Below are 24,871 nucleotides of genomic sequence, written 5' to 3'. Positions count from 1 at the left end.
AGAAGAAGTGGTGCTAGGTATTGTTACGTTCCGACAATATCGTTTTATTGCTTTGTCTTTCCATCGGCTGTGCTGTGGTTTGATAATGGGTTGGCATTGTGGGAATTCCCTCAACAATCGCAGCACGGTCTTTGATGTGTTAAATATTAATTTCTCTTGGCAAAATATATATATATATATATATATCTAAAGTAAATGATCTAAAGTAAAAATCTGTTATTACCGTTTAGGGCGAAGAAACACGCTAGTCGTTAGCCATGGAATAAAAAGAAACTATTTGTACCGATGTACGAGGAGAAGGCAAGGTTTGATTCTACAGGGTGTCCCACGCAACTGGAACAGGCTGTACCTCCCAAACGGTCGAGAATAGAAGAAAATGTTATAAGAAAAAGTTGAATGGCATCAGGCGGTGCATACTACGCAACTAATTTTATGAATTTTTGTGCATAATTAAGGGCTGTTGACATGAGGTTTCAAGAATAAAGCTATTTAATTCGTGTTCAAGAATATGTATGTATATTTCGGAGAATAATCTCTGACGAATTGTATACAACCATTACATTATATTATACATACAGCAAACTAATTTTCACAGGTATATTTACATAGAAGTTTGTTTGCGGTCGTTTAATAACAGTCGTAAACACGAGTGTTTTTTCTTGAAACAGACAAGGTGTTGTTCGTATTTAGTCATTAACAACTTGTTACTCGTTCACCGGGCATTTTTTCAAATTTACATCGCGACGAAGATAAACGGCGCAGCTTTCTTGCACACTAGTAACGGCGATTTAATTTTTCTTCGGGTCTTCCCTCAGGTGCCCTATTGCCTTGTACATGCATTTCACAAATTCAAAGCCGACCATACACTCGTCGGATATTTCTGTCACTGAAACAGAAACAGTATCGGTTAGATCAGTTATTATAATCCGTTCATGTTAAGCAAGAGCAACAGAGAAAAACGATTATGGTAGATCACGGTTAACGTTAACCCAGGCCATTAATTATACAGTAATCGCGCGTTTACCGTCAAACAGCCGTATTCTGCACAGACAGTGATCGTTCAGAGACACTACTTTTTTACTACGTTTTTATTAGCTTGCTTTCTTGTCTGTCTGTCCGGTACAAATTTTGCAATTGATTTTAAACTAACTTCCCGATGAGCTAGAGACTTGAAATTTTAAACATACCTCAGAACTGGATGACAATACAGTATTAAAAAATTTTCTTTAAAAAAGCCTATGCGTTTAGGAGATATAAACTATTAAATTTAACCGTTACCGTGACCCGCTTCGCACCGAAGGAGCTCAGTGTGCGTTCGAGCTCCGTGCGGTGTTTACAAAGTTACTTCAGCTTTAATTCTTTAAAATTTCATCGCTCTACCTCATTTCTATCGAAATTTCTTTGATTTTGAAGCGGGTAGGCACTTGACAGTGATCGCACAGACGACCCCTGACAATAAACGCGCGATTACTGTAATTCATTGGGTCCCATGGAAATCACCGACACAGATTTTTCCGACACGGTTTTCACCGACAACATTTTGTCAATTTTTTATTTAATAATTAATTAATTAATGTGGATTGAATGAAAATCAGTGGAAAAACGAAATATGAAACCGAGTGTTCTTGAATGAATGAATTAATAAATAAAAAATTAATGAAATGTTGTCGGTGAAAACCGTGTGGGAGAAATCTGTGTCGATGATTTCCATGGGACCCAATTCATTTATACTATTCTCACGTTACTTGGTGCTTATGAATAATCGTTGTTTATCTCGTGTTGCTTGCAATCAGCGCAAAAAGTTCACTATACATGTAGGTGATTAGGATAGATACCTTCTTCTTTACAAGTACCAACTGCATTGCGCACTTGGACCTCTACATTCGCCAAAAAAATTCCTTTGATATACTTGCTCATTTCTTCCACTTGTACCTCTCTTCCTATCATCTGTAATCATTGATTCACAGTTATCGTCACATTTGTTTATTTGTATACGGGGTGTTTCGTTTATCTTGTAACGAAAATATCTTGTGACGCGCTGAAGTTACGAAAAAAATTCGTTTACAAAAATTGTTCGGTATGAAGGGTACAATCATATAGTCCAATTTCCTTTTCTGCGTGGGTGGAGGCATAGAGGACATTTCAAGGTCATTTTGATTTTCTTTAATGGAATGTCCTATTTTTAATACGATAGAGCAATGAAGTATCAAATTCTGAGTATAAAAGTGTTGAACCTCATATGTCCCAAACCTAATAGTTAACGAGATATTATCCAAAGAAGAAAGAAAATTGTTTCGTTAACTATTAGATTTAGGACATATGAAGATCAACACTATTATAGTCGGAATTTGATGCTCTATCGATCTATGGTATAAAAAATAAGACATTCCATTTAAAAAACTTAATTTGACCTTAAAATCCCCCCTCCCACCATTCTAGTCCTCCAAAAATTGGACTGTATGATTGCACCCTTCATACCGAGCAATTTTTGTAAACAAATTTTTTTCGTAACTTCAGTGCGTCACCAGATACTTCCGTTATCAGATAAACGAAACACCCGGTAGATCTCGATAGATGTTGGGACTTACAAGCCCCTTTTTTTGAGCGCAACAAACCACTGCGCAAGCCGGTTTCTTCAAACTTGGCTTATCCTTAACTTCACAAGTAATGTCGCCACCATCGCTGATATTTATGGCCCACGTCAATTTTTTCATATCGTCTGTAACAAAGCGCAAAAATCTTCATTTATTCTTTAACTCTTCGACCGCGCGGATTAAACATTTTCAAACACCGCGTTCCATTAAAATTAAAAATTAAAAAGTTATGTAACTCAATTTCTGGCTAATAGAAAGCTGAAATTCTGCGAGCGTGGGTTCTTTATGTTGCCTGAACGATCGCAACAGATCATACAGGGTGACAAGAAATAACGGAGTTAAACATTTCTTATGATATAATTCTGTCAAATCGACGAGTTTTGAAAAACCAAATGATAACAACCATAACATAGACCTTTGGTATTCATGTATTTAAGAAGTTTCGAAGTGGCCACCCTTTGAGCCGATTCAGAGGCTCAAACGTGTTTTGAAATTTTCGGCTATGGGCCGCAGCTCTTCTGGCGTCATTCGGTCCCACACCCGGCGCAGAGATTTTTTCAGCGACTCGAAACTTTTATGGGGCTGAGCACAGGCCCTGGCCTTCAAAATCGACCAAACGCTGGAGTTCATAGAGTTGAGATCCGGTGAGTACGGCGGCCATTCCGCAGATGTGACGAAACCTGGAAAATCGGATTTGCTACGGTTTTCGTGGTTCAAGGGGTCAAAATCAACCAAGAAGTGTATCGACGGGACATTCTCGAAGCTGTCGTACTTCTGTGGGCACAAGAGCACCTCGGCGATCCGGAATGGACGTTACAGCAGGATTCCGCGCCGGCCCACAGGGCGAAAACGACTCGGGAGTGGTGCAAATCCCATTTTCCAGGTTTCATCACATCTGTGGAATGGCCGCCATACTCACCGAATCTCAAACCGATGGATTACAGCGTGTGGTCGATTTTGCTCGGCCCCATAAAAATTTGGAGTCATTGAAAAAATCTCTGTACCAGGAGTGGGACGGAATGACGTCAGAAGAGCCTGCGGCCCATAGCCGAAAATTTCAAGACACGTTTGAGTCTCTGTATCGGCGCACAGGGTGGCCATTTCGAAACTTCTTAAATATGTGAATACTAAAGGTCCATGTTATGGTTGTTATTATTTGGTTTTTCAAAATTCGTCAATTTGACAGAATTATAATAAGAAATGATTAACTCCGTTATTTCTTGTCACCCTGTACAACAAAATGTCATAAAACTTATTCGAAATGGGGTATGAAAACGAAATCACCGTCCGAACGACCTAATATTTTATGAAAATCAAAATAAAGGCAAAACTTTATTTCATAAACGAATACTAAAGGATTACATGTAATTAAAATGTTTACCATATGTTGTTCCTGATTTATTCACGCACTCAAGACCGTCCGTCTGCTCGATTTCGAATGCTTTGGCTAATATTTTCGGCACATCATTTAGACTATCCTCGGACTCCTGGTCCGCCTGAAACAAACAAAATCCAGATGATTGTCGAATATTCTTCGATGTCGTAAAATTTGTATTTCTTTTATTGTCACGTTTTTCTTCGATTTCGAGTAAAAGTAGAGTACTTACCAAGGCGACGGCAACGAACATGAACAAGATCAAAAACTTCATGGTGATGGATCTCTGATTTCTTGAATCTTGACGACACTTGATTAATTAATCGGATCGACTGACATCGAACCGATCGGCCCCAATACTTTATATATCTGAGGAGCCGAGGTTAAAGTTGCGCGAGTTATGTCACTGAGCGTGCTACGTTTCCGATAAATCGATCGAAAAATCACTGATTATGAAACTAGAAACATTCATATTACTTCTCGCGAAACGCAAATCGTTGCACGTTTTATGTAAGCTGTCGAAGAAACACAGCGGATTTGTTTTTAGTTGATATCGATATTTCCAACAATAAAATTCGAAACGTATGCATAAATATTTGTTGACTAGTATGCTGCGCAACGTCCATTTCGCGTTCTGATAATAGATAAGTCGTCTTACAGATTTTCAATTCTGGGAAGAATTACAAAATTAAAGAATTAAACAAATACAAAAAAAGTACATAGCAGTACAAGGAATTTACATGTTTTCATTTGTAAATAAGTAAAATTTCCGGAAACGAGAATAAACCGAAACGAGATAATAGTAATTTATTTCTGTTATTCTTCTTCTTGGGTCCTACAATTTATCGAGTTGTAAACATGTTTGTTTATTTAGTCACATCAAGGAGGCTAACAGTTGTGAGAACAAACTAGCATAATTACAACTGTTGGAATCGTTATCGCCGTTGGTTTATTAATCAACATGTTATAATCGTGACTCCATGTTTACACACAGTTGACAATTGGCGCGCCGCATTATTCGGAAGCAAATTACGCCTCGTAAGCGAAAAAATAGGACTTTTGAGGGCGATAGCGCTCTAGATCGATCTTTTATCTAGCGTTTTTGGCTACTGAGAAACCCCATTTTTGTATTACCGAGAAATAAGAACGCGAATCCCTTATCCTTGCAATCCTGGAAACGAGTCTACCGCCTTAAGACCTTTTCGGAGTTGATATTCGCAAGCTAACGTTTTAACTTCGCGTTCTACGACCATTCCCCACGTTTCCACCGCAGCCCGGTCACGTGACGCGTTTCGTCTCTGTCGTGCATGTGTCCGCTAGTGGCACAGAGACGGTAACAACTCTTTCTAACTCTGGTAGGAGCTGCCTGAGAATGATTCCACGTCAACAGAGAGAAAGGGAGGTTAGAGAAAGAAGGAGAAAGCTCGCAGAGACATGTATCGACGTTTCCTCGAGTGTTGTATCGAATGAAGGAGTATTCCAGAGAGATTCGACGCGGAAGAGTTTCCACCAACGACGAGGTGTGTATCAATCTCAGTCGCGAGGCCAAGTTATAGCAATGTAAATTTAATGTAAATCGGACATCCTGTCCGCGTTGGTGCACATCGCGTCCTAGACCAGATACGAATTCGAATACCATCTTCCAGCGGACCTACCCTTCTCTTGACACATGCCTCCAGAGATAATCACCTTGTAGATCCCGAGTTCAAAGAGACCCGCCACGCTGTGTGGACGTCTCTGTCCAAAGTACGTAGAAAAACCCTGGAGGTATGAACATTTCCACGAGGATATCGGAACGCCACGAATCTCCTCTGAAAGCTGCCGCAAACAAGGTTCATATTTTCGCGAATTTCCACGCAGATCGTAGCTTTTGATAGTGATTCGCTGGAAAATTAGAGGGACGCCCGATATTCACCGAAACCGAAAATCATACAGACTACTTTATTTTATCAATTAGAAGCAGCTTCGTTTCAAGCTGCCATTGTTTTTTATATTTAATCTATATGAATTACTTAACAATGTCGAAGAAAAATTAGCTGCTACAACCTGCTACTTAGTGAGAAATCCGATCCGATTAGAGGATATAAATTATTCAAAAATAATTTCGTCCAGCTAAAATCGAAACATTTACCGCTGTGTGACGTTAAACGTTAGTTTATTACTGCAAGATCCTCGTAAACACAGGCACTTGTGTCCATCGTGTTCTCCAGCTCAATAGCGATTGACGTCTTGTAAACGTCCGGCTGCAACGCAAGAGACAATGAGTCCGCTACGTGCACATACCGCTTACAATTAGACCCAACAGCCCTACTGGCCACATAAGGGATACATTTCATCCTCACACTAGTGCGATGGAAGTCTCAGCCTTGTAAATGATCATCCCCATTGGAAACTCAACTCCTCACTCGTTAATCATTTTCTCTGCTTTCATGATTACGTCAATTATCGTCTCTGCGAGGGGACAGAATTCCCTCGGATCTATGATTTTTACAAAGTACTAAAAGAAGTGTCACCAAGTTCTATCGAGTACTTCATAAAATAAAAGAAAACGTGAACAAACTAATCTTTTGATCATCAGGAGGATACCTACATACGTATAATGAAAACCGTACAAAGTTGAAGTAAATCCAATCTTCTTACTTCTATACGGTGTTAAATAAATTGCTAATATTGTATCCAATTTTTATGACAGCTAAGTTACCGATCAAGGTCAGTTAAAGGTCAGTAAAATCAATCAGTAAAGGTTAATTAATATTAGGAGAAAGAAAAACTGCTGCTATAAATTAAAAAAAGATAGTTCCTTTTCTTTCACTGGTTTACTTTCACTAAATCTAGGAAATGTTGTCTCAAGATTGACGAGCAACTTCAGTGGCGTCGGAACGTACTGTAACACAGAAATTCGCGTAGAAAGGAAAGCTTACTTGGTTGTTCTCGGACACTGTTCTGGGAGTCTGGGTAGCAAGTTTTGTCGTAAAGTTGCGAAAAGAAACTAGCAAGTGTAACCTCAGCGTGCACAGCTTTCAGCTGCCCGGGAATCTCGCTTTCCTAGGTCAACAGCTGTAAAACAATTAGCACGTTCGCTACCACCGTCACATAGGTATTATACGGGAACAATTACTTTGCGTTCCGCATGAAGAAAGAGCAGCGAACGTTACACACGTTTTCATTGTAAAATTATTAACCCCTTGTCAAACAAAATCTACTAAATATAATATGTTATTCAATCCCTTCGAAACCAAATAAAATTCTATTTCGTTGTTGTCGGTATGTAGCCATTGGAGAATACATAGAAAGTAAAAAGTAAAAAAGTAATTTCGGTATTTTAAGGTGAAATAGAACCCAATTTTTTTTAGTCAACCAATGAACTTTAATGAATAAGATATTTTCCCTTTTGTTCCATGATCTTTTGCAAAAAAGAATAAATAAGAAAATATTTTATCGATTAATGTTCATCGTTTGAATAAAAAAATTCGGTTTTATATCACCTTAAAATACCGAATTTACTTTCTTGCCACAACTCAATATATAAATTTACTTCTACTTCTAACAAATTATGAAACTAATTGCGAGCAGCTTCCAGGAACTTATATATAGCTTCCTACTGTACCCTTTATATCGGATATGCCAACAGAGGTTTTCAATAACAATTCTGATATTAAATCTATATTTTCAAAAGAAATGATACATTCCTTTAAAAATTTTGAAAACAAATATATCTTTTGCAACAATAACTGAGAAATTTATTAGCATTTATACATAAATGTTTACTAGAAATGCGTTTTATTATATAACATTTATTCAATATAAATTATTGTGCACGTAACAGTCACGCAGGATGTGTAGCAATGAACGAAACACAATATTGATGAAAATAACAGGAACAAACACGTTAAAATCTGTGAAAAATTGAGGTCGTTACCCCTGAATATTTTCCGCGTGTGCGCGTAAATAACCGCTCAACTGTTAAGCTGGGCACATTTCAAATAAAAAAAATATATATTGGATGTAGTAATTGTAAAACTTTTATTTGTCGATGTTCACATTTTCAAGTTCCGTTTTATTTCACAATATTGCGTAGAATAATATTTGAGAATGTCTACTTTCTATGAAATCGAGTTTTATTAATTGACATAATATTTTTAGCAGGGTGTATAACAGGTACTACAGTTATATGAAATGTGCGGTAGAACCTTTACAAGTAATGAAAAAAACGGTAACAGAAATAAAAAACAAAGTAAAGTGAAGTGTGCAGGAAAAGATCCGCATATGGAACTGAAAACTTCAGAAACAAAGAAAGAATGGAGATTTTAAGAAATAAAAAGAAAGAAGAATTGAGAGGGATAAAGGAGTTTACATTGTAAATGCAATTGTGAAATATTGTAAATTTTACGATGCTTTTAATTGAAAACAGGTTCAAACTAAAGTAATTGTTAAAAGAATGTTTAACGAATTTTCTCAACGTTAAAAAACGTTCTTACCATAATCTCCCTATTTTTCCCATATTCTGCAAAGTTTCAGCTTTAATTAAAAAAAAATTTCATCGCGCTACCTCATTTCTATCGAAAGTTCTTTGATTTTCAATCGAGTTTCGACCAAATTGCCCACTGTGCGGCACTGTTATGCAGGAATTAAAAAAAATTAAACTTCATTTTGCACGACCCACACACTCTGAACATACAAAGAGAGAGAGACGATGTTTCTTATGCAGGGTACAAAAGAACGGGGGTGCCGGTGGAGATTAAATTGAAAAATACCGGGCCGCCGTTAGAATTCCATTATTCCATATCGCCATATCCGTTGTCTATTATAAGTCGTTCAAGGATTAATCTATTACAGTCCTGCTCGTACCAGCTGCGACGAATTCAAGGCTTCAGGAGCGCAGTGGTATCGCGCTCACAGCCGTAACGTCTCGTCGGAAATTCCGACGGTACAATTTAATACAGTGGCTGTAGTCGGTGTTCCGGAAGTTTGATACGGAGGAGTTAAAGAATCGTTAGGCATGCCGGGATTACAGGAAGGCCGGTTATTTCAAGGCGCGCGGTGGAGCACGCAGGACAAAGTAGACGGCGAACGGCACCGTTATAGTCGTTTATCATTATTATAAAGGACTCAGCAGTGAATAATTGCATCTTAACGAAACGAAAGTTCGTTTTACCGGTATACGCAACGTTTATCCAGATTTCTGAGTGCACGCCACCCCCAGCCCCCTTGCAATTAACACCACTGCGAATTGGTCGCTGAAATTTGGTTTTCCGATTGCGCAATAGCGATTCGGGGCTGCTATTTACTTTACCGGATTCAAATTTTTTGCTTTTCTTCTATAAATTATTATGTATGTGGTATGTATATCAGTAGATTTGTATTCGGGGAATCTACAGATCGAAGTTTCAATCCTGTAGGATCAATGATTCAGAAGTTATGGTCGCATAAAGTTGAGTAATTTCCAGTGTTTTTGACAGGCAAGCGCGGCACCATATTGATTTGTAGTGAAGACAGAGCGCCGCTTACCGAGCAGAACCGCTAGACGGCAGTACTGTAAACCAATATGGCGGTGCACTTATCTGTCAAAAACGACCATAACTTCCGAACCATTGATCCTACAGGATCTAAACTTCTATCTGCAGGTTCTCCGGGTACAAATCTATCGGATTACATACCAAATACAAAATAATTTATAGGAGAAAGGCTAAAGTTTTGAGCCCGGTAAAGTAAAGTCTATCCGCGATCCGTTTACCAAGAAGGCTTTCAACATTGTGTAATCTGATATCCAAACTCGGCATGCCCATTTTTTAAAAGTCTGTGTTTCGTACTAAAACAATAAAAGTCACGAAGTTATGGGCAACCTTACCTACAAACAACAGAACAGTATAACGTATTTCGGGAAAACTGTGTCATATTGACACAAGGGATGGATGAGGGTTGAATATAAATTTATTTTTATTATAGACTTGTCAAAAATAATTAGAAACGTAACTTGGTTTGACGTGTACGTACAGAAGAATAATAATAAACGTAGAGAAATATTTCTGTGACGTAATACCTTCCTCTTTCGACAGAAATCTTTCCGTTTAATTTGTTGATCTAGGTTTAACGTTATCTGTGCCTTCTTTATCGAGCCACCATCCTAAAACTGCGTTCTTACTGTTTAATTACAAGCAGTGAGTAGCATTATGTGGACCTTCTGCAGTTTTACGAGCAGCTCGTAACAAAAAGCGGCACGCCGCGTCGGATAGACAATTCGTTACCTTCGTATTCACTCGACGTTGAGCTTCTTCCTTAATCGATGATGTTTTATGATCATTGTACAAAGAGAGCAGCTCCTGTAATCAAGGGTACACCGGCTGCATACAGAGCGTCCTTGCTCGTTAAATTCCTGTGTTTCCAAATGAGGTCGACAGTAAATACGGAGGGAAATCAATTTTTCTTTTTTTTTCCATTCCGTGATTCGTTACTGTCGGCGGTTTCGCATATTCTCGTCAAAGGTGCGCCAAAAATTCAATAGTGTATAAAATCCTCCTCTATTGTATAAATTGTGCATGCAGCGGCGCACTGTTGATTTTGGGACCCTGGGCTAACACTGTTTGGGCGTCTACCAATTAACCCAAATTAATTCAAGTACTAAAAATGTTTGCATACACAATTTTAAAATGTGTTGTTACACTGGTTTTAACTTACTCAAATTTGTCCAAAGAAAAAATTAATTTTTATTTAATTTTCACGCTGCCAAACCTTCACTGTTAAAATGTAACTTTCGTGGCTCACTGTATATTTACAAATTCAGAGCTCTCAATAAATTTGTCATGTAAGTTCGTCGAAGGTTTTAGATGTAATTTAGATGTAATAAACAAAAGAAATTCGTCAAGTTCTTAAAGTTATCGAGGTTTGGAAACCGTCTAGAAGTTATTAAGTTTAAACTTTCTGTTGTCCGTCAGTGCATGAGCATACAAAGCCGGAAAGAGAATGAATGCGTTGCTTCTGAAATACATATATGCGGTTATAGGGTGTAGCAAAATAGATTGAGACAAACGACCTTCAGAGAATAGACGTATGCAATGAACGTTACGTGGCCAATAAGGCAGTAAAATCTGATATTATGTACAAGCACCGCAGCAGCATGCTCGATGAGCGTCGTGAGCTCGCATATTACGGTCTCTTTGTATTTAATGCGTATCCCGGGCGAAGAGGTTAATCAATCAAAATTAATCAAACCGAGAACTCCGCGAGTACATTGCAGCTTCTTATTCAGGCACGTTGATAGCATCTATTCTCGGAGAAAATTGCATGCTCTGTGATTATACCGCCGGTTATACGTTGAAACTCAATTTCGTCTGCCAGTTCCCATTGGAAAAAGTATATTGGAGTTTCGAATACCGGTCGAAACCGGGCTCCATATGAAGTGTAATACATTTGATACATATGATATGTATTCGAGAGGTGTACTTTCGTAATGTTTCAATTATCAATGAATCCTAATAAGACTTTTCGTAAAATCGTGTAATTATCCGTAATCGTACGAAAGATATTTTATTTAATTATGAAATAATACTAACGGGGTAATTAACTATTGGACACAGGAATTTTGATAATAGGCCAACGAGTAATTATTTATTATTGTAATGATTACCTTTTCATGGTAATTAACAAAATGATTTCGAAACGAATTCATTAATTACTTGGTTACATGGCTTTGCTCAGCGAATACGAATAAAAGAGAGAGAGAATCTGGATTATTAAGTGCAACAAAGGGGCACAGAGAAACATTTCCATTTCGAAGTGTTGCTGAAAATATACTCATTAGTCGAGCATTTTCATACCGAAGATAATGTTTTAGTTATGATATTATATTGTTTTGATGTCCTATGAAACGTAGCATGTTTTTGTTAACCTAAAACTATACATATGTCGTGGCAGTAACATTTTGGCGCGACCCGTGCGCCCCGGCGTTACATAATACGTTTCATCGTCGCGTGTCGAGTGTTCTGACCGTTTGACTCTGCGGAGAGGCTCTCAATCGTTCGAACGCTAAACAAAATCTGCCGGCCGGTCTAGTCTCGGGCCATCGAGGGCCTTGGCTGGCCTTGCCTCGCATTTTCCCCACTCCGCAGAGTCACTCCGTCCACGTGCACGCATTCTAAAAGGGAGCCGATTTTGTTTGTCGCAGCCGCTCAAACGTTTCGGCTGCGCGTAAGAGTAACCGATTCCGACTCTTGCGGCCGATCAAACGTCTCGGCCGCGCTACAATGTAAATGCACGCGCGAGCACTCAGCAGCCGACTCCGGCAACCTACAACGGCAAATGCTCAGCCCATGCTTATCCTAAAAACACGCTTAAATCTACGACATATATTATTTAGATAAAAATAAATTTTTGAAAAATACCACGTTTTTTTAAAACGGACTAAAAAGTATAAAATAGTTTATCCTGACCCCATACAGATTCCTAACCCCGTACAAATAGTCCCGAAAATTTGTGATTGTGAATTTTGAATAGCTATGAAAATACTTGTAAGATTTAAAACGAAAAACGTGGGGCGCATGCAATAGATAATTGATGCATGAATGGTTTACCTAAATCGCTAACAATTTTATTGCACTGCAAATATGATATGTACTGTTGTGCGAGTTTTCTCAACGACAGCTGCTCTCTACACTCCTTACTCCTTACTATGTATTTTATCTTGCGCTCCACGTTTTTCGTTTTAAACCTTACAAGTATTTTCATAGCTATTCAAAATTCACAATCACAAATTTTCAGGACTATCTGTACGGGGTTAGGAATCTCTATGGGGCTAGAAAAAATGATTTTATACTTTTTAGTCCGTTTTAGAAACGTGGTATTTAAAAAAAATTTATTTTATACTTTTTAGTCCGTTTTTTAAACGTGGTATTTTTAAAAAATTTATTTTTATTTAATTCTAGAAACGCGGTCCACTGTTAGTCGTCTTGTTTGTCGGCCGGCGGAGCGATCAGAAGGCATCGAGAAACAGGTACGGTGACACTAGACGCGAATAAAAGACGAAGGAAGATAGGGGGGAAAAAGTTGATAGGGGGATCGCACGTAGAGCTGCAACCCCCGATAACAAGGCGTAATAATGTTTGCCTGTCGCTGCAGTATCCGAGATAAATCGTCGTTCGTCGAATCAGCAGTTTAAAATGCGAGATCGACGGAAAGCTGAACGTACTCTCGAGTGCTCCCTCGACAGGCCGGGCAGCGATCTGCTAAGGAGGATATAGATCCGATAAAACGCGATACACCGAGAAAATTCGAGCGAATCGATCGTGTATCGATCCTCCGTCCGGTTATAACCGAGACATGGCCTGTTTCTGGAAATGAATAGTACTCTCACGTCTATTCAACGGAGGAGGGGAAAGATGAGAATTATTAATCTCTCGACGCGATGCGATGGTCAAGCCAGCTGTATTTCGAAAACTGAGAAAAATAATAGGTGTTTCGGTGAATAATGTCGATTTTGCATTTTGTTGGTATACGCATGCAATAGATATACATAATTGATGCATGAACAGTTCACCGAAATCACTAACAATTTTATTGCACTGCAAATGATACGAACTGTTGTGCGAGTTTTTTCAACGGCAGCTACTCTCAACACTCCTTACTATGTATTATCTTGCGCCCCACGTTTTTCGTTTTAAATCGAACAAGTATTTTCATAGCTATTCAAAATTCACAATCACAAATTTTCAGGACTATCTGCACCGGGTTAGGAATCCGTATGGGGCTAGGAAAAATGATTTTATACTTTTTAGTCCGTTTTAAAAACGTGGTATTTTCCTAAACAGATCATATTAATTTGATTTCAACAGATAATTCCTGCTCACTGGTGCCACAAAAGATAAATTTGACATGTACATATAACAGCTAGTATGATCTCAAATGAATCACAACACACACGCATTCGATGATTTAATGAAATTGTTTCTTAATAACCTTTTACCGAACATAAAGTGTTCAAACGCAGAAGTTTTAATAGAAGAAATATGAATGATCGTGAATGTGTGAGATAAAGGAACGGAAGTGCCGAGAAGTTTCGGTATTCTTCGAACTATGTATAGTTATCCTCGGAGTACATTCTCCTGGCGTCTAGCGTATGTAAAACCACGTCTGGTAGTGACTAAAAATAAGATTACTGACCCGGCAGATGATCGACCCATCGAACGACGTTCTGAGAACTTTAATTAAGTCCCGGACCTTCTTAACGAACTAGGACGAAATTCCATTCTTAGAGTAATAGTATTGGCGACCACGAGGATGATTGCCGTGAAAGGTGCTTGTAATAGATAGCAGGATGTATAAAACGAAATCCAACGCTTCCTTAAATCGGCCGATTCCGGAGGTCATTTAAAACAATTTTTTCCTTTGCGAAAATGTTAATCCGAGCGTTAATTCGATAGAAACATACGTCTTAAATTGTTTATTTTAATAAGAAGACTTGGGTATTGTCTCAAAATGACGTTCTGGTCCTTGTTAATTCGTCTCGTAGCTCTATTGCCTGAGATGGGTGTCGCGTGTCGAAAAGAATTACTGCCAGAGAAATATCTCTGCTTTTTCAGAGGTCGATTCTCGGTCGTTCGTGTATAATAAATCTCGACTTTTCAGATTTTGCACATCATACTGCAAAACGTTGAATTTGTTTCTTTTTTATAAGACTGCTGTACTGATAATATGTAGGCCTATTTAAAAGAAACTTCGATGTCCAAGAAATCTCGAAAAGTAATCTTTAGAAATTTTTTTCCTCTTATCCTTCTTTTTTTAAGATGATCAAGTTAGGTGAAATACCCTGTATGTCGAGACATTCCGAGGGGATGAAGGAATCAGAACGGAGCAACAAACACTAAAAAAAATTTCTTAACGAAATATAAGCGTATCCGGTGGCATTATACGGATAAATGACAGAAGAATTCAATCAGCTCCCGTAGCGGCGTTCGCGTGAAAGAGTGAAACTGTTTAACGTGTAATTTGATATCGTGGAACAGCGGTGAGGATTTCTTCTCGAATTAATCACAGGCCAGAGATCCCGCGCAAAGTTTTGGCGCATTAATTCAGCGGCACGACGGAATTCGTAGATCCGTATCGCAATCTCGACGCCGTTTCAGATCTTAACGAGAGTTCTCCGTTTCCTTAAATAATTAATTCATCACTCGCGAGCAATTACGAGGCCGTAATCTGAAGACGCACGCGGTATATATGCATATCGGCGCGTGTAAGTCGCAACCCTCCGCCATAAGCTGCGGCCCCAGCAGCCACGTGTGGATATAATACTGGGCTGTGGCATTATCTTGTGCTTAATAACTTAGCCTATATTAGCACGAGGAATGAGCCACTCGGGAAACGAAATCTGCATTAATCAAACAGATTGGTTGCGGCTGAAATCAAACAGTCATCCTATCGATCGGATAATCGCTTCTGCCAAGAAACACAATGAACAATTGAAGCCTGTCACGCAAAACCAACTTTCAAAATTGTAAAAGCTTGGAACGATTAAAAATTTTTCAGTAAATAGTTCAAACAGCAATCTCATGTGGGAAATTCAGTTAAAAGTTTACAATCTATAGATCCATGCAATTGATACCAACAATGTTTGTTTCAATTGCGCATTAAAAAACCCTCGGAAATTATAAATATTATGGTCAATATATTAAATTCATTATTTATTTTCCAGCCTTCAGCTCCATAGTGGAGAAACAAAGTCAGTAATGAGGAGCAGACATGTCAGTCTATTGAGATACTTTTCTTATCAGAACAAGCTAATCTTTTAATCATTTTGACAGATGTTGGATTAATCGTGAAAGTTGTGTTTAATAACGGGAAAGCCTTTCCGGATTAATTTATCTTGTAAGTTTCCGGGACGAATAATAAAGTAGCTGTGTCGCAAAATCAATCTATCAATGGGTACAATGTTTACGATATAATGTGAAAGAAAGTTTACAGTGCTTGAACTGTTTGTGGCCTTGTCTGTGACGAATGAATTCGTTTTGACACACGCTCTCAAATGATATTAAAGAATACACAGCATTAGTCCATTTAGAAAATTGAATCACCTTCGGAAAACACTATAATGTTTTTTCGAGTCACAATAGTTTTCCAAAAGATACGCTGGCTAGTAATGACGCAAACACCCTGCAACAATTATATTCTGTGATAAAAACCTACAGTTTTGAGAAATGAACGAGCAATATTCTTATGGTTATTTAGAGACTCACTGATATATTATAATCAAATGTTTTCTTAAAAAAACTTATGAGAACCATTTGCTTTTCTAGCTGATGCACGAGAATCCCTCTTAAGAAATAAGAAGTGAGAATATATGATATAATACAGAAGATGAGATATAGCCGGAGAAGACGAAAGCAGGAAACTCGGAGAAAGTGTGATAAAGAGTGAAAGTGCAGGGGTTGATGAGGGTCGGTAGACGTGCAAGAAGAGCAACGGAGCCTATACGCAACCTGGGAAGAATATATTGTAAGAAATTTTCCGGAGAGAAAATTCCAAAAAATAAAGGACGTGGAAAATCTAGAGAAAAAAAATAAACAAACAAATCATCCCTTGAAAAAATTTCGTGAAATATCTGTTGAAACAAAAGTTGCATAATATTATCGTGTCTACCACACTGTGTAAAAAAATATTTTTGTTACGCATTTCTCTAAGTGAATAAAAAAAAGCATTTTAAAAAATTTTCTTGTACACTGTTTGGTAGATACATTCTTTAATATCGTTTGTTGTTCTTCAGATATTTCACGAAATTTTTTCAAGGGTTGAGTTCGCTCCTTTAATGCGAGAAGTAGCACGAAAAAAGGTTGTACATATTAGGCTTACTCTACTTGTGTGCAAAGTTTCATAATTTTTTGAATTTACGGGTTCGATAACTTCTCTTGTTAGCATCGCACATTTCAGCTTTTCAATTTTTATTCCATTAAATAATCTACCTCGATTTCATGAAATTTTTGGGGCTGCTGCTTTGGCAAAGAGAGAGTTTGAAAGGTTTGGAAGTTCCAATTACAGGACGTTCAAGTATATCAACGACGTTTCCCATGGCAGCGATTTTAACCCCGCATCTCGAAGGAGAGATGCTACACCCATTTCCACAGCGATGATCGTAAATGGCTAATGTCGATCTAAAATTTAGCCTCGATCCTCGGTAACTCTGTTCTTAAAGTTAGTACACATACCAGCACTCGATTTCATATCCAAATAATTCCTTTAGATTGCATGGAATGTCGCTCGGTCTTCACGGCGAAGTTTACGAATGTTTTACGAAGCTTAAATGTTCCTGAATGATCTATAAAATATTATACTCCGATACAGCATAAAAAGAACTGAATCGACTATTAAATGTTCAGCTGGGGGGAGATAAAGTTAGTCATTTTATCTCATCGCAGCTATTTCAAAGAATCGAATTAATCGTTAACAGGCTATCCAATTCCGTGTTTTTCAATTTTGTTTCGTTTGTTTCGATTAATTCAATGCTTTTTAGCTTCTCTAAATGTTAAATGTCAAAAACACGTTTCTTTAAATAAAAGTTTCAATTTTCTCATTTTATCTACAATATTTATTTTATTCTTGTCCATGGTCTTATTTTTCATCTATTTATTTTCTTGTTTCAGTTCTTGAACAAGCCTTGATGAAACCAATTTTGCGATCTTGATGAGATTTATTTTGTCACACGATAGTCACACTGACCTAATTCTATTTTCCTAACCTATACTATTGCTATATTTATGCATTCAATATTTACCCTCACCAACAGCTGACATAATTTACCTAGCCCTAAATGGACACTGTAAACCCAGGGGGAAATGTTTTAAAAATAAATGCCTTCTAACCACCGTGTATCATAATTTTTAACCATTCGTGCGTAGTAGGCGTTCTTTAAAATTGCATTCGAATATTCAATAGTTGTAAATACAATAGTTTTTACATAATAATGGTTAAAAACCAAATTGTTACGACACCAATCTCCCCTAACTTTGACTTGCTATTTTCGGTAGCCCATCCTGCGCACGATGGAGCATTTGAAGAGATTCGAATCACCTTGAAACTTAGCGAAACTTGCGATATTGTGGCATAGTTCGGAGGTTTGACGTTCGCTGGTTGAAAACGAACGATCGGCGTTCTCCATTAGAAGCTCCGAACTGCGAAACAATTCGAACGTCCCCAAGCGTTCAAACTCCCGTAGGTGTTCAAACTTTTTCCACGAATCGGCAAGATCTGCTACAAATCTCAACTGTTTCTTTTTATCCTCATTGCTGACGCGTCGAATGTTAAACGCGAACCACCAAAAATCTCTCAAAGTCGACGTAATTTAATTAATAAAATCAAACCTCTAAAGGAAAAATCGATCGTAGTGTCTATTCTCGAATATGTCACAATGAACATTATTTATTTAAACCTAATCGAAGAATAGCGTCACTCACATATGTACATGATCGATGTGCTAATGGCTTGCTGTTCTTTGACAGTTCCATCATATGTATTGTGTAAATATCAAAAAACGTATTTCAATCTGTTAGTTTATGTAGTGAAACAGTTAAAAGCGGAGTACACGTTAATAATAAAAATAGGAAGAAATAATCCTAAGAAATAATCCTCTTGCGTTCCATTTGAAAAAGACTAAAAAGTAAAGAATAAAACATATATATAAAAAAAAAACTTTTTAAGAACCACGCTTACATTAAAATGCACTAAAAAGGAGAAAATAATTTGTTTAGACATTAGCGAATGTAAATAAAAGCGTGGAGCGCCTACAAAGACTTTTATATACATGTAGTCACTAATGTCTAATAACATTATTTTCTCCTTTTTAGTGCATTTTAATAAATATAAGCGTGGTTTTTAAAAAGTTTTTTTTTTATATATAATATTTTTTTGTTTTTAATGATGTTACTTCTTGATGAACTTCATTTCTCACTAACAATTCTGAATCCGTATATTATGTAGCACTATATGTATACAGTGCCTTTCAATCAATAGGCATCGATATATGTAGTACCTTTTATTATTTCAAAAAGCTGAGTGTGCCAATTTTTTGAGCCACTGCATAATCTTTGGTATCCTTTCTTTCCTCGTTGGAACGTTTCACGAGGCTTTTACAGTGAACCAATCGTTTTATGGAAAGGTAATATCGATGAAAATGTAAATTTACATGGAATGTAAATGAATCTATCCGAAATTCAATACTTAACGCTCGAAAGGCTCCGCTACATGTACCCACAGTATTTATACATACTACAGAACATGAAAGACTCCATTAAGGGGTCACGTAATAGAGAGACTGTGAAGTCGAACGTGTTCAAACGCATGAGCGTGGTGAAAAGCTCGGGTCTTCAATGAAATCTACGAGGTTCGTGCAAAAATAATTGCTGTTTTCGTTCTTGAATTTTCAAGCTATTCGGGGTGCCCCAACTAGCGTGGTCACCCCGAATAAATATTAAACGATACATTTACAATGAAAATTGTAAAACATAGAATTTAAATGGCTTCGAGGGGTTATCTCTTATACGGTACTTGCTTTTCTTTTGGGTGGGGGTGTTTCGAAAACGTTGCATTTGTTTAAAATAATTGCAAAATACATGGTGGAAGAAACATTTTTCTGAAATGACAATATTGTTAATAGATACCCTTATGTTTTCACTATAAGCTCCTAAAAACTCATTCTCGTCGATTTGTTAGTTCAAGTCATATAATCTGACGAAAAAAGGGTGACGCTTTGTAAAATCAAAAAGTTTTTTAATCCTTTGAGATTCGTTGACAGGTCACTAAAGACTTTTTCTCCATTTTTGGAACATTATAAAAGACCAGAGGGGGGAGGGGAATTTTCAAAAAATTTGTCCTTCATCTTAGATAGGGCGAGTTTATACTCATTTTATGAGGAAATTTTCCGAATTTGTACGTTTAATTCGTACGTTTAATTCGGTGAAACGCCTTCGCAAAAACGAGATGTAATTAAAGTCAATATTCTGGAGCGAAGGCGAAGGTGAACCGGGTCGTCACGTTTATCTCGCTCGACGTTAAGTATTTCTTTCCACCATAACTCGCCACTCGTAAAAACAAACACCATGCGGTAAGTAAAAGCTGCAATTACATTTAAGTGTTCGCGGTAAACGAACTTCCAACGAGAAGTTACTTTTTCGGTCGATTTTCTACTTCACCTGGCCCGCGATAAGTATAAATAGAAATCAAGGAGGAAGTCGACAGTTCCAGCGGTAACCAAAACACTATTGCCGGCCGTGTTCCGGGAGCACGGAACGTGGGACTCCGTTCCTTTTTGTCCGCGAACCGAGGAACATAAACACAGAGGTACACGTTTCAATATTTTTCAAGTGACTTGAAACGGTTTCTATGAAGTCGGAGGCAAAGGTCTCGCGACCCTCCACAAATATTTTCACCGTAATGACTTCCGACACGATATTACATTGGATATACAAAGAGCGATAGCATAATGTGCAGTGCTGAACAATTCTAACGAAGTTCCTCCGCTTTCCTCTGCCGTGCACTGTGTGTACAAGAATAAATAACCGGGACATGCCTCGATTAAATTTTACGTATTTCTACTTTATTTGAAATACAGGTAGCCCTTCTATGTATAACATGGTTTCGCTCTAATACGATAGGATAAATTGTGGGAACCCTCGTATAGCACTGCAAGCTATAACACTTTTAACCTATAACATTTTTAATATTCGAAAGATTAATGCTTTGGATTTAATTAATTCGTTGGAAGAAGTCTCCTGATCAATTCTTGGCACTGCCAATCATTGTACATTGAAGGGGCCAATCACTATAGGATAATAAGGTGCCAATCATTGCAATGGAAATTAGAGAGTTAATCGTTGTACTACATATTATTTATTTATCTACTTGTGCAAATCACTCATATTCTTATATATATAGAATAGTGAATAACGAGACTACTTCTAACCCTCAGGAAGAGAAACTCATTCCATCGCCACTGCATCTAATGCTTGCTCCGTTCCAGCAACAAAAGTTGCAGACTCCAATTCAAACGTAGCCAGGGCAAAGTGATTTATACAGGCAAGTATCCGTGTCAGAAAAGTTACACCCCAAGCAGCGTTTACGTAGTATCAGCGCTGTCGATCTCAGGGACGGTATAATTTTGCCATAAGCTAAGCCAGCCTGTGTCAAGCTGGCTTCGTAAATTGTTTAACTTTACACCTTCTCTCAGGCGAATGCTCACACTCCACCAGCTCATATTCTACCGAAGCGATATACGTGTTTTCCCGCCTCGTCATCAAATTTTTCCTCCGACACACTTATATAGAACGTTGCGAAACTACTTCCCCAAACCGACACTCGAGAAACGAACTCGCATCAATCGTCAGAGCTAAACGTTTATTCGATACCATGATGTTCTAGATTTTTTATATATTAAATGACACGAAACACGATAAAATCACGATCATAATTGTGCCGTTCACAGGCCAAATCGATTAACTCCACTTTTTGAACTATTTTAAATTTAAGTTTCAAAGCACTTGGTTCAGTCATAACATTTTTTTATTTCTACTAAATTTCCCAAATAATACAAGATTAACACCATTAAACGACAAAATTTTTTGGTCGCCGAATAATAAATAATTTATTTCGGAGAGAGAGAGAGAGAGAGAAGCCATTCTGATTAAATCCGTACTCTAATGTAAATCTGGGCAATAATCGAGTCACATGCGAAAAAAATTCAGAACATTTTTTCACCGGATGATTGGTACAATATTTAATTATCAAAACCAGCAAAACGAAAGGAGGACCATTTAATGTAATTCAAATGACTCGTAAGAATTATGTCTCAACAAATTAGAGTTACTAGTAAATTGGCTTAAAATGCACTGGATAAAATTAGGAAGGTCAAAACCCCCCACGTCATACAATTGAAATATGACTTTCTCTACGTTCGAAACGCTACAAAGATTGCAGTCTATCTCTTCTATAATTGTGTAGAGCCAAAGTTTTCACAGTTACGGAGAGAGTACTGTAGTGTTGATTTGCTTCCCGAACGCAGACGCAGCATAATTATACGGAGCATTTACTCAGCTCGAGGGATCGCTTCTGGAACTGTTTCCTGAATTGATCGTGCGCGATCAAATATTTCTGGACTATAGTGGATCGAGGCCAGTCTATAGTTCCGTTTGGAGTCGATGAACGCGAGAAATCACTGCGCTCGAGCGAAGAGCATCCTCCAGCCTCGTACGACGTCAATCGAGTCAAGGAGGAAACCAATGAAACCCACGGAAAACGATAATAAATATTGGACACTACTGACCGTTTTCCGATATCACATTTATGGTATTATTTATGCGGGACTAACGCCAATGCGATTTTCGACTCGTTACTGTCGGCGACAGGAAACAATATTTGAAGTGACTTCCAACCTGGCTAACTATTACATCACCTAACGGATTTAACGCGTTGAACGTGCAGCTAATTTGGTTTCACCTTTTAGTTTAGTTTACATACGTGCGCCTAAATGAAGCGTTTAGAGAGATAAATCGTAATTTGTTTAAAATGTCTTGGTAAAATTCACTAGAAAAGGTGTACATACTTTTTAATATTGCATGTTTACACTATTCGAAGTGATAACATTAAGTATTAAACTGCAAAAATGCGTTTAACTCGAAAAATATTTGTATTCCTTTATTTATTAATAATATTGCTTATAGTGTGGCTATAATAATTTCATCAGTCACTATAAATAACGCATGTGAGACCAGGCTTCGATAGATCTAGTTGAAACAATTTTTGCCTTATTTCTCTTAATTGTTTTTCACTTAAAAGATTTGTAACGAGTAGACATTAAATCGTAATAATAAGTCCCTTTTAATCACAACTTTGATCTCTAAACAATTATCCCTGACAGTTTAAGCAAAAATTTACAAACGGTTAATAAGAATTACGAAATGGGATCGTGGAAACATAGTGAACTAGGGCTGGGCACGTTTGCCTCGATTGAGGGAAAACAGAAGAAAGGTTGGAGGGGGAAGCAAGCGTTTGAGGGGCCCCAACCGAGCCCAGCACTGAACGATTGATATTTCTCAGCGCGACGCAAGTTTTAAAAGAGATTACACGTCTGTCGAACGGAGAGGAAATGTTAACACTTGCATAATGAACTCGTCAAGTTCTAATCAAGCCACGAGGTGAGTAATAGTTCAGATACCGACCGTCTTAAGAGAAAGTCCTACTTCTGCAAACTCTCAAGAAGATTAGGCGAGACAACGAGGACTTACGATAATGACAATGTCGTGCCTTCAAGTACACTTCCATTTGGCTATACTGTATTTTGCTATACATGAGTGGATACAATTGCCAAGACATAATTAGTGTAATTGCGTATCGTGCTGCTAATGGATGAGATCTCACTCAAATTGGTGACTCGGAAAAATTGGTAGACTCTTGGAAACCGGGTGCCCGGTGAGAATGATTAAAAGTTGCTAATATTCGAGGACTCTTTGCGGACAGAGGACGGAAAATTACCTTCAGAACAAGATCCGAAGGTTGTCTTATTGCTGTGTAAGTATTCAAAGCAAGCAAATAAAGTCCTTTCAACTAAAATTGAGAATGAACGACTGATTTAAAGTAAGATGGAAATTTTGACGAATTTAATTATTATTAATAAAATGTATATTCAAAATATGAGTCTTATTTAATAAAATTGGTTCAATTGTGTAGGAATTGAAAACAGTTCTGAATTGACTCTTTCTTCATTGATTCTTCACGATCCTTAATTGACTCTTTCAATTCATCATCATTAACCGACATTCATAAAAAGACGTCTCATAGAAAATCAGAAATCAAGATTTTACCTTTGTCGAAATGGCTAAAGTCAAGCATTCTCGCAGTATACAGGGTGTCCCATTTAAATCGATCCGGTTGATGATATTGAAAAATGTTCCAGACACATTTTGCGATGTAGATATCGTTTTCCTATGTGATCGGCAATCAGGAAACAATCAACAAGATATCTTGTCTTCCCTTTTCATCTCCGAAAACATCAATTAAACAGCGGAGGCAGTTCGCGCGCTGCATAACGACATGACGCGACGGCTAAACAACTCACTGTTGTTAAACACGTTTCATGTAATCAATAGAGATAGCAAACTCACCAGAGAGCAATCAGAACGATACACGCTGCGCGTTTCATGACTCGCTCACTCATTCACGAGTTCACTCGCGAACGAGTAACGAGTAAACTAGCTTCGTATAATTGAGGCTTGAACTGCGAATACTCTAAGCGAGCGAGTACTTTCCGAGCGGCAAAATACGTTTCGAGTGCCAATAAAACTGTTTGTCGTAGTTACAACCAGTGAGAAAATGGTGCAACATCATAGTACAGTAAAGTCTCGATATATTGCCAACGGCTGTTCTGCAAAAAACTATTTTTTTTATGACTGCGTCTATCGCGCCGAGAGCACAAACGAAGCCGAAGGTAGGAAAGGACAGCATGTAAATATGAATCGCGCGGCCGAAGCGTATCGGTGTGAATCACTACCAATCGAATGACAAAACTTCTTTATTTTTCATTATCTTTTTATGGGACTTTCACCAACTTATTTCTGGCATTTTTCTGATAAAGATAAGACTAAACAAGATATAATTTCAACTGTATTTTGAAAGTTTCGGGCGCAAGGAAGAACAACGAATGGAAAAGAAAGAGACGCGTGTTCGCTGTCCTTCCTTGCGTCCGAAACTTTCATTGTCGATTAAACCACTAAATGCAGTTGAAATTACATATATCGTGTTCGATGTCATTTTAATCAGAAAAGTGCCAGAGATAAGTTGGTGAAAGTCCCATGAAAAAATAATGAAAAATAAAGAAGTTTTGTAATTGGATTAGTAGCGGTTCACACCGATATGCCGGAACCGAGTCGCCGCCCTG

General features: G+C 37.8%; 2 protein-coding genes and 1 long non-coding RNA gene across 13 annotated transcripts in view; 1 reads left to right on the top strand and 2 right to left on the bottom strand.

The window, feature by feature from the left end:
- Nucleotides 1–24,871, bottom strand: part of LOC143207543 (opioid-binding protein/cell adhesion molecule) — a 374,124-nt gene that overhangs the window by 219,468 nt on the left and 129,785 nt on the right. The gene's annotated exons all lie outside the window — the stretch shown is intronic.
- On the bottom strand, nucleotides 489–4,362 carry LOC143207548 (pheromone-binding protein Gp-9-like). The gene is made up of 5 exons (XM_076421182.1): nucleotides 4,202–4,362; nucleotides 3,976–4,090; nucleotides 2,589–2,719; nucleotides 1,836–1,947; nucleotides 489–886 (listed from the first exon to the last, which is right to left on the bottom strand). The coding sequence occupies exons 1-5, from the start codon at nucleotides 4,241–4,243 to the stop codon at nucleotides 789–791; spliced, it is 498 nt and encodes a 165-aa protein (XP_076277297.1). The 5' UTR covers nucleotides 4,244–4,362; the 3' UTR covers nucleotides 489–788.
- LOC143207550 (uncharacterized) overlaps nucleotides 4,085–24,871 on the top strand; it is a 165,347-nt gene continuing 144,560 nt past the window's right edge. For 2 of the 3 annotated variants that reach the window (XR_013008685.1, XR_013008684.1), the window contains exons 1-2: nucleotides 4,085–5,489; nucleotides 12,888–12,955. This is a non-coding gene — a long non-coding RNA (uncharacterized LOC143207550). Of the gene's footprint in view, nucleotides 5,490–12,887; nucleotides 12,956–16,250; nucleotides 16,612–24,871 lie in introns of those variants that run through there. The other variant, XR_013008686.1, reaches the window with a different exon arrangement.

The sequence above is a fragment of the Lasioglossum baleicum genome, chromosome 3 (genome assembly GCF_051020765.1).
Source record: "Lasioglossum baleicum chromosome 3, iyLasBale1, whole genome shotgun sequence".
In the NCBI taxonomy this organism is placed as follows: Eukaryota; Metazoa; Arthropoda; class Insecta; order Hymenoptera; family Halictidae; genus Lasioglossum; species Lasioglossum baleicum.
The sequence above is the reverse complement of the archived record's forward strand: the minus strand, read 5'-3'. Positions and strand labels throughout refer to the sequence as shown.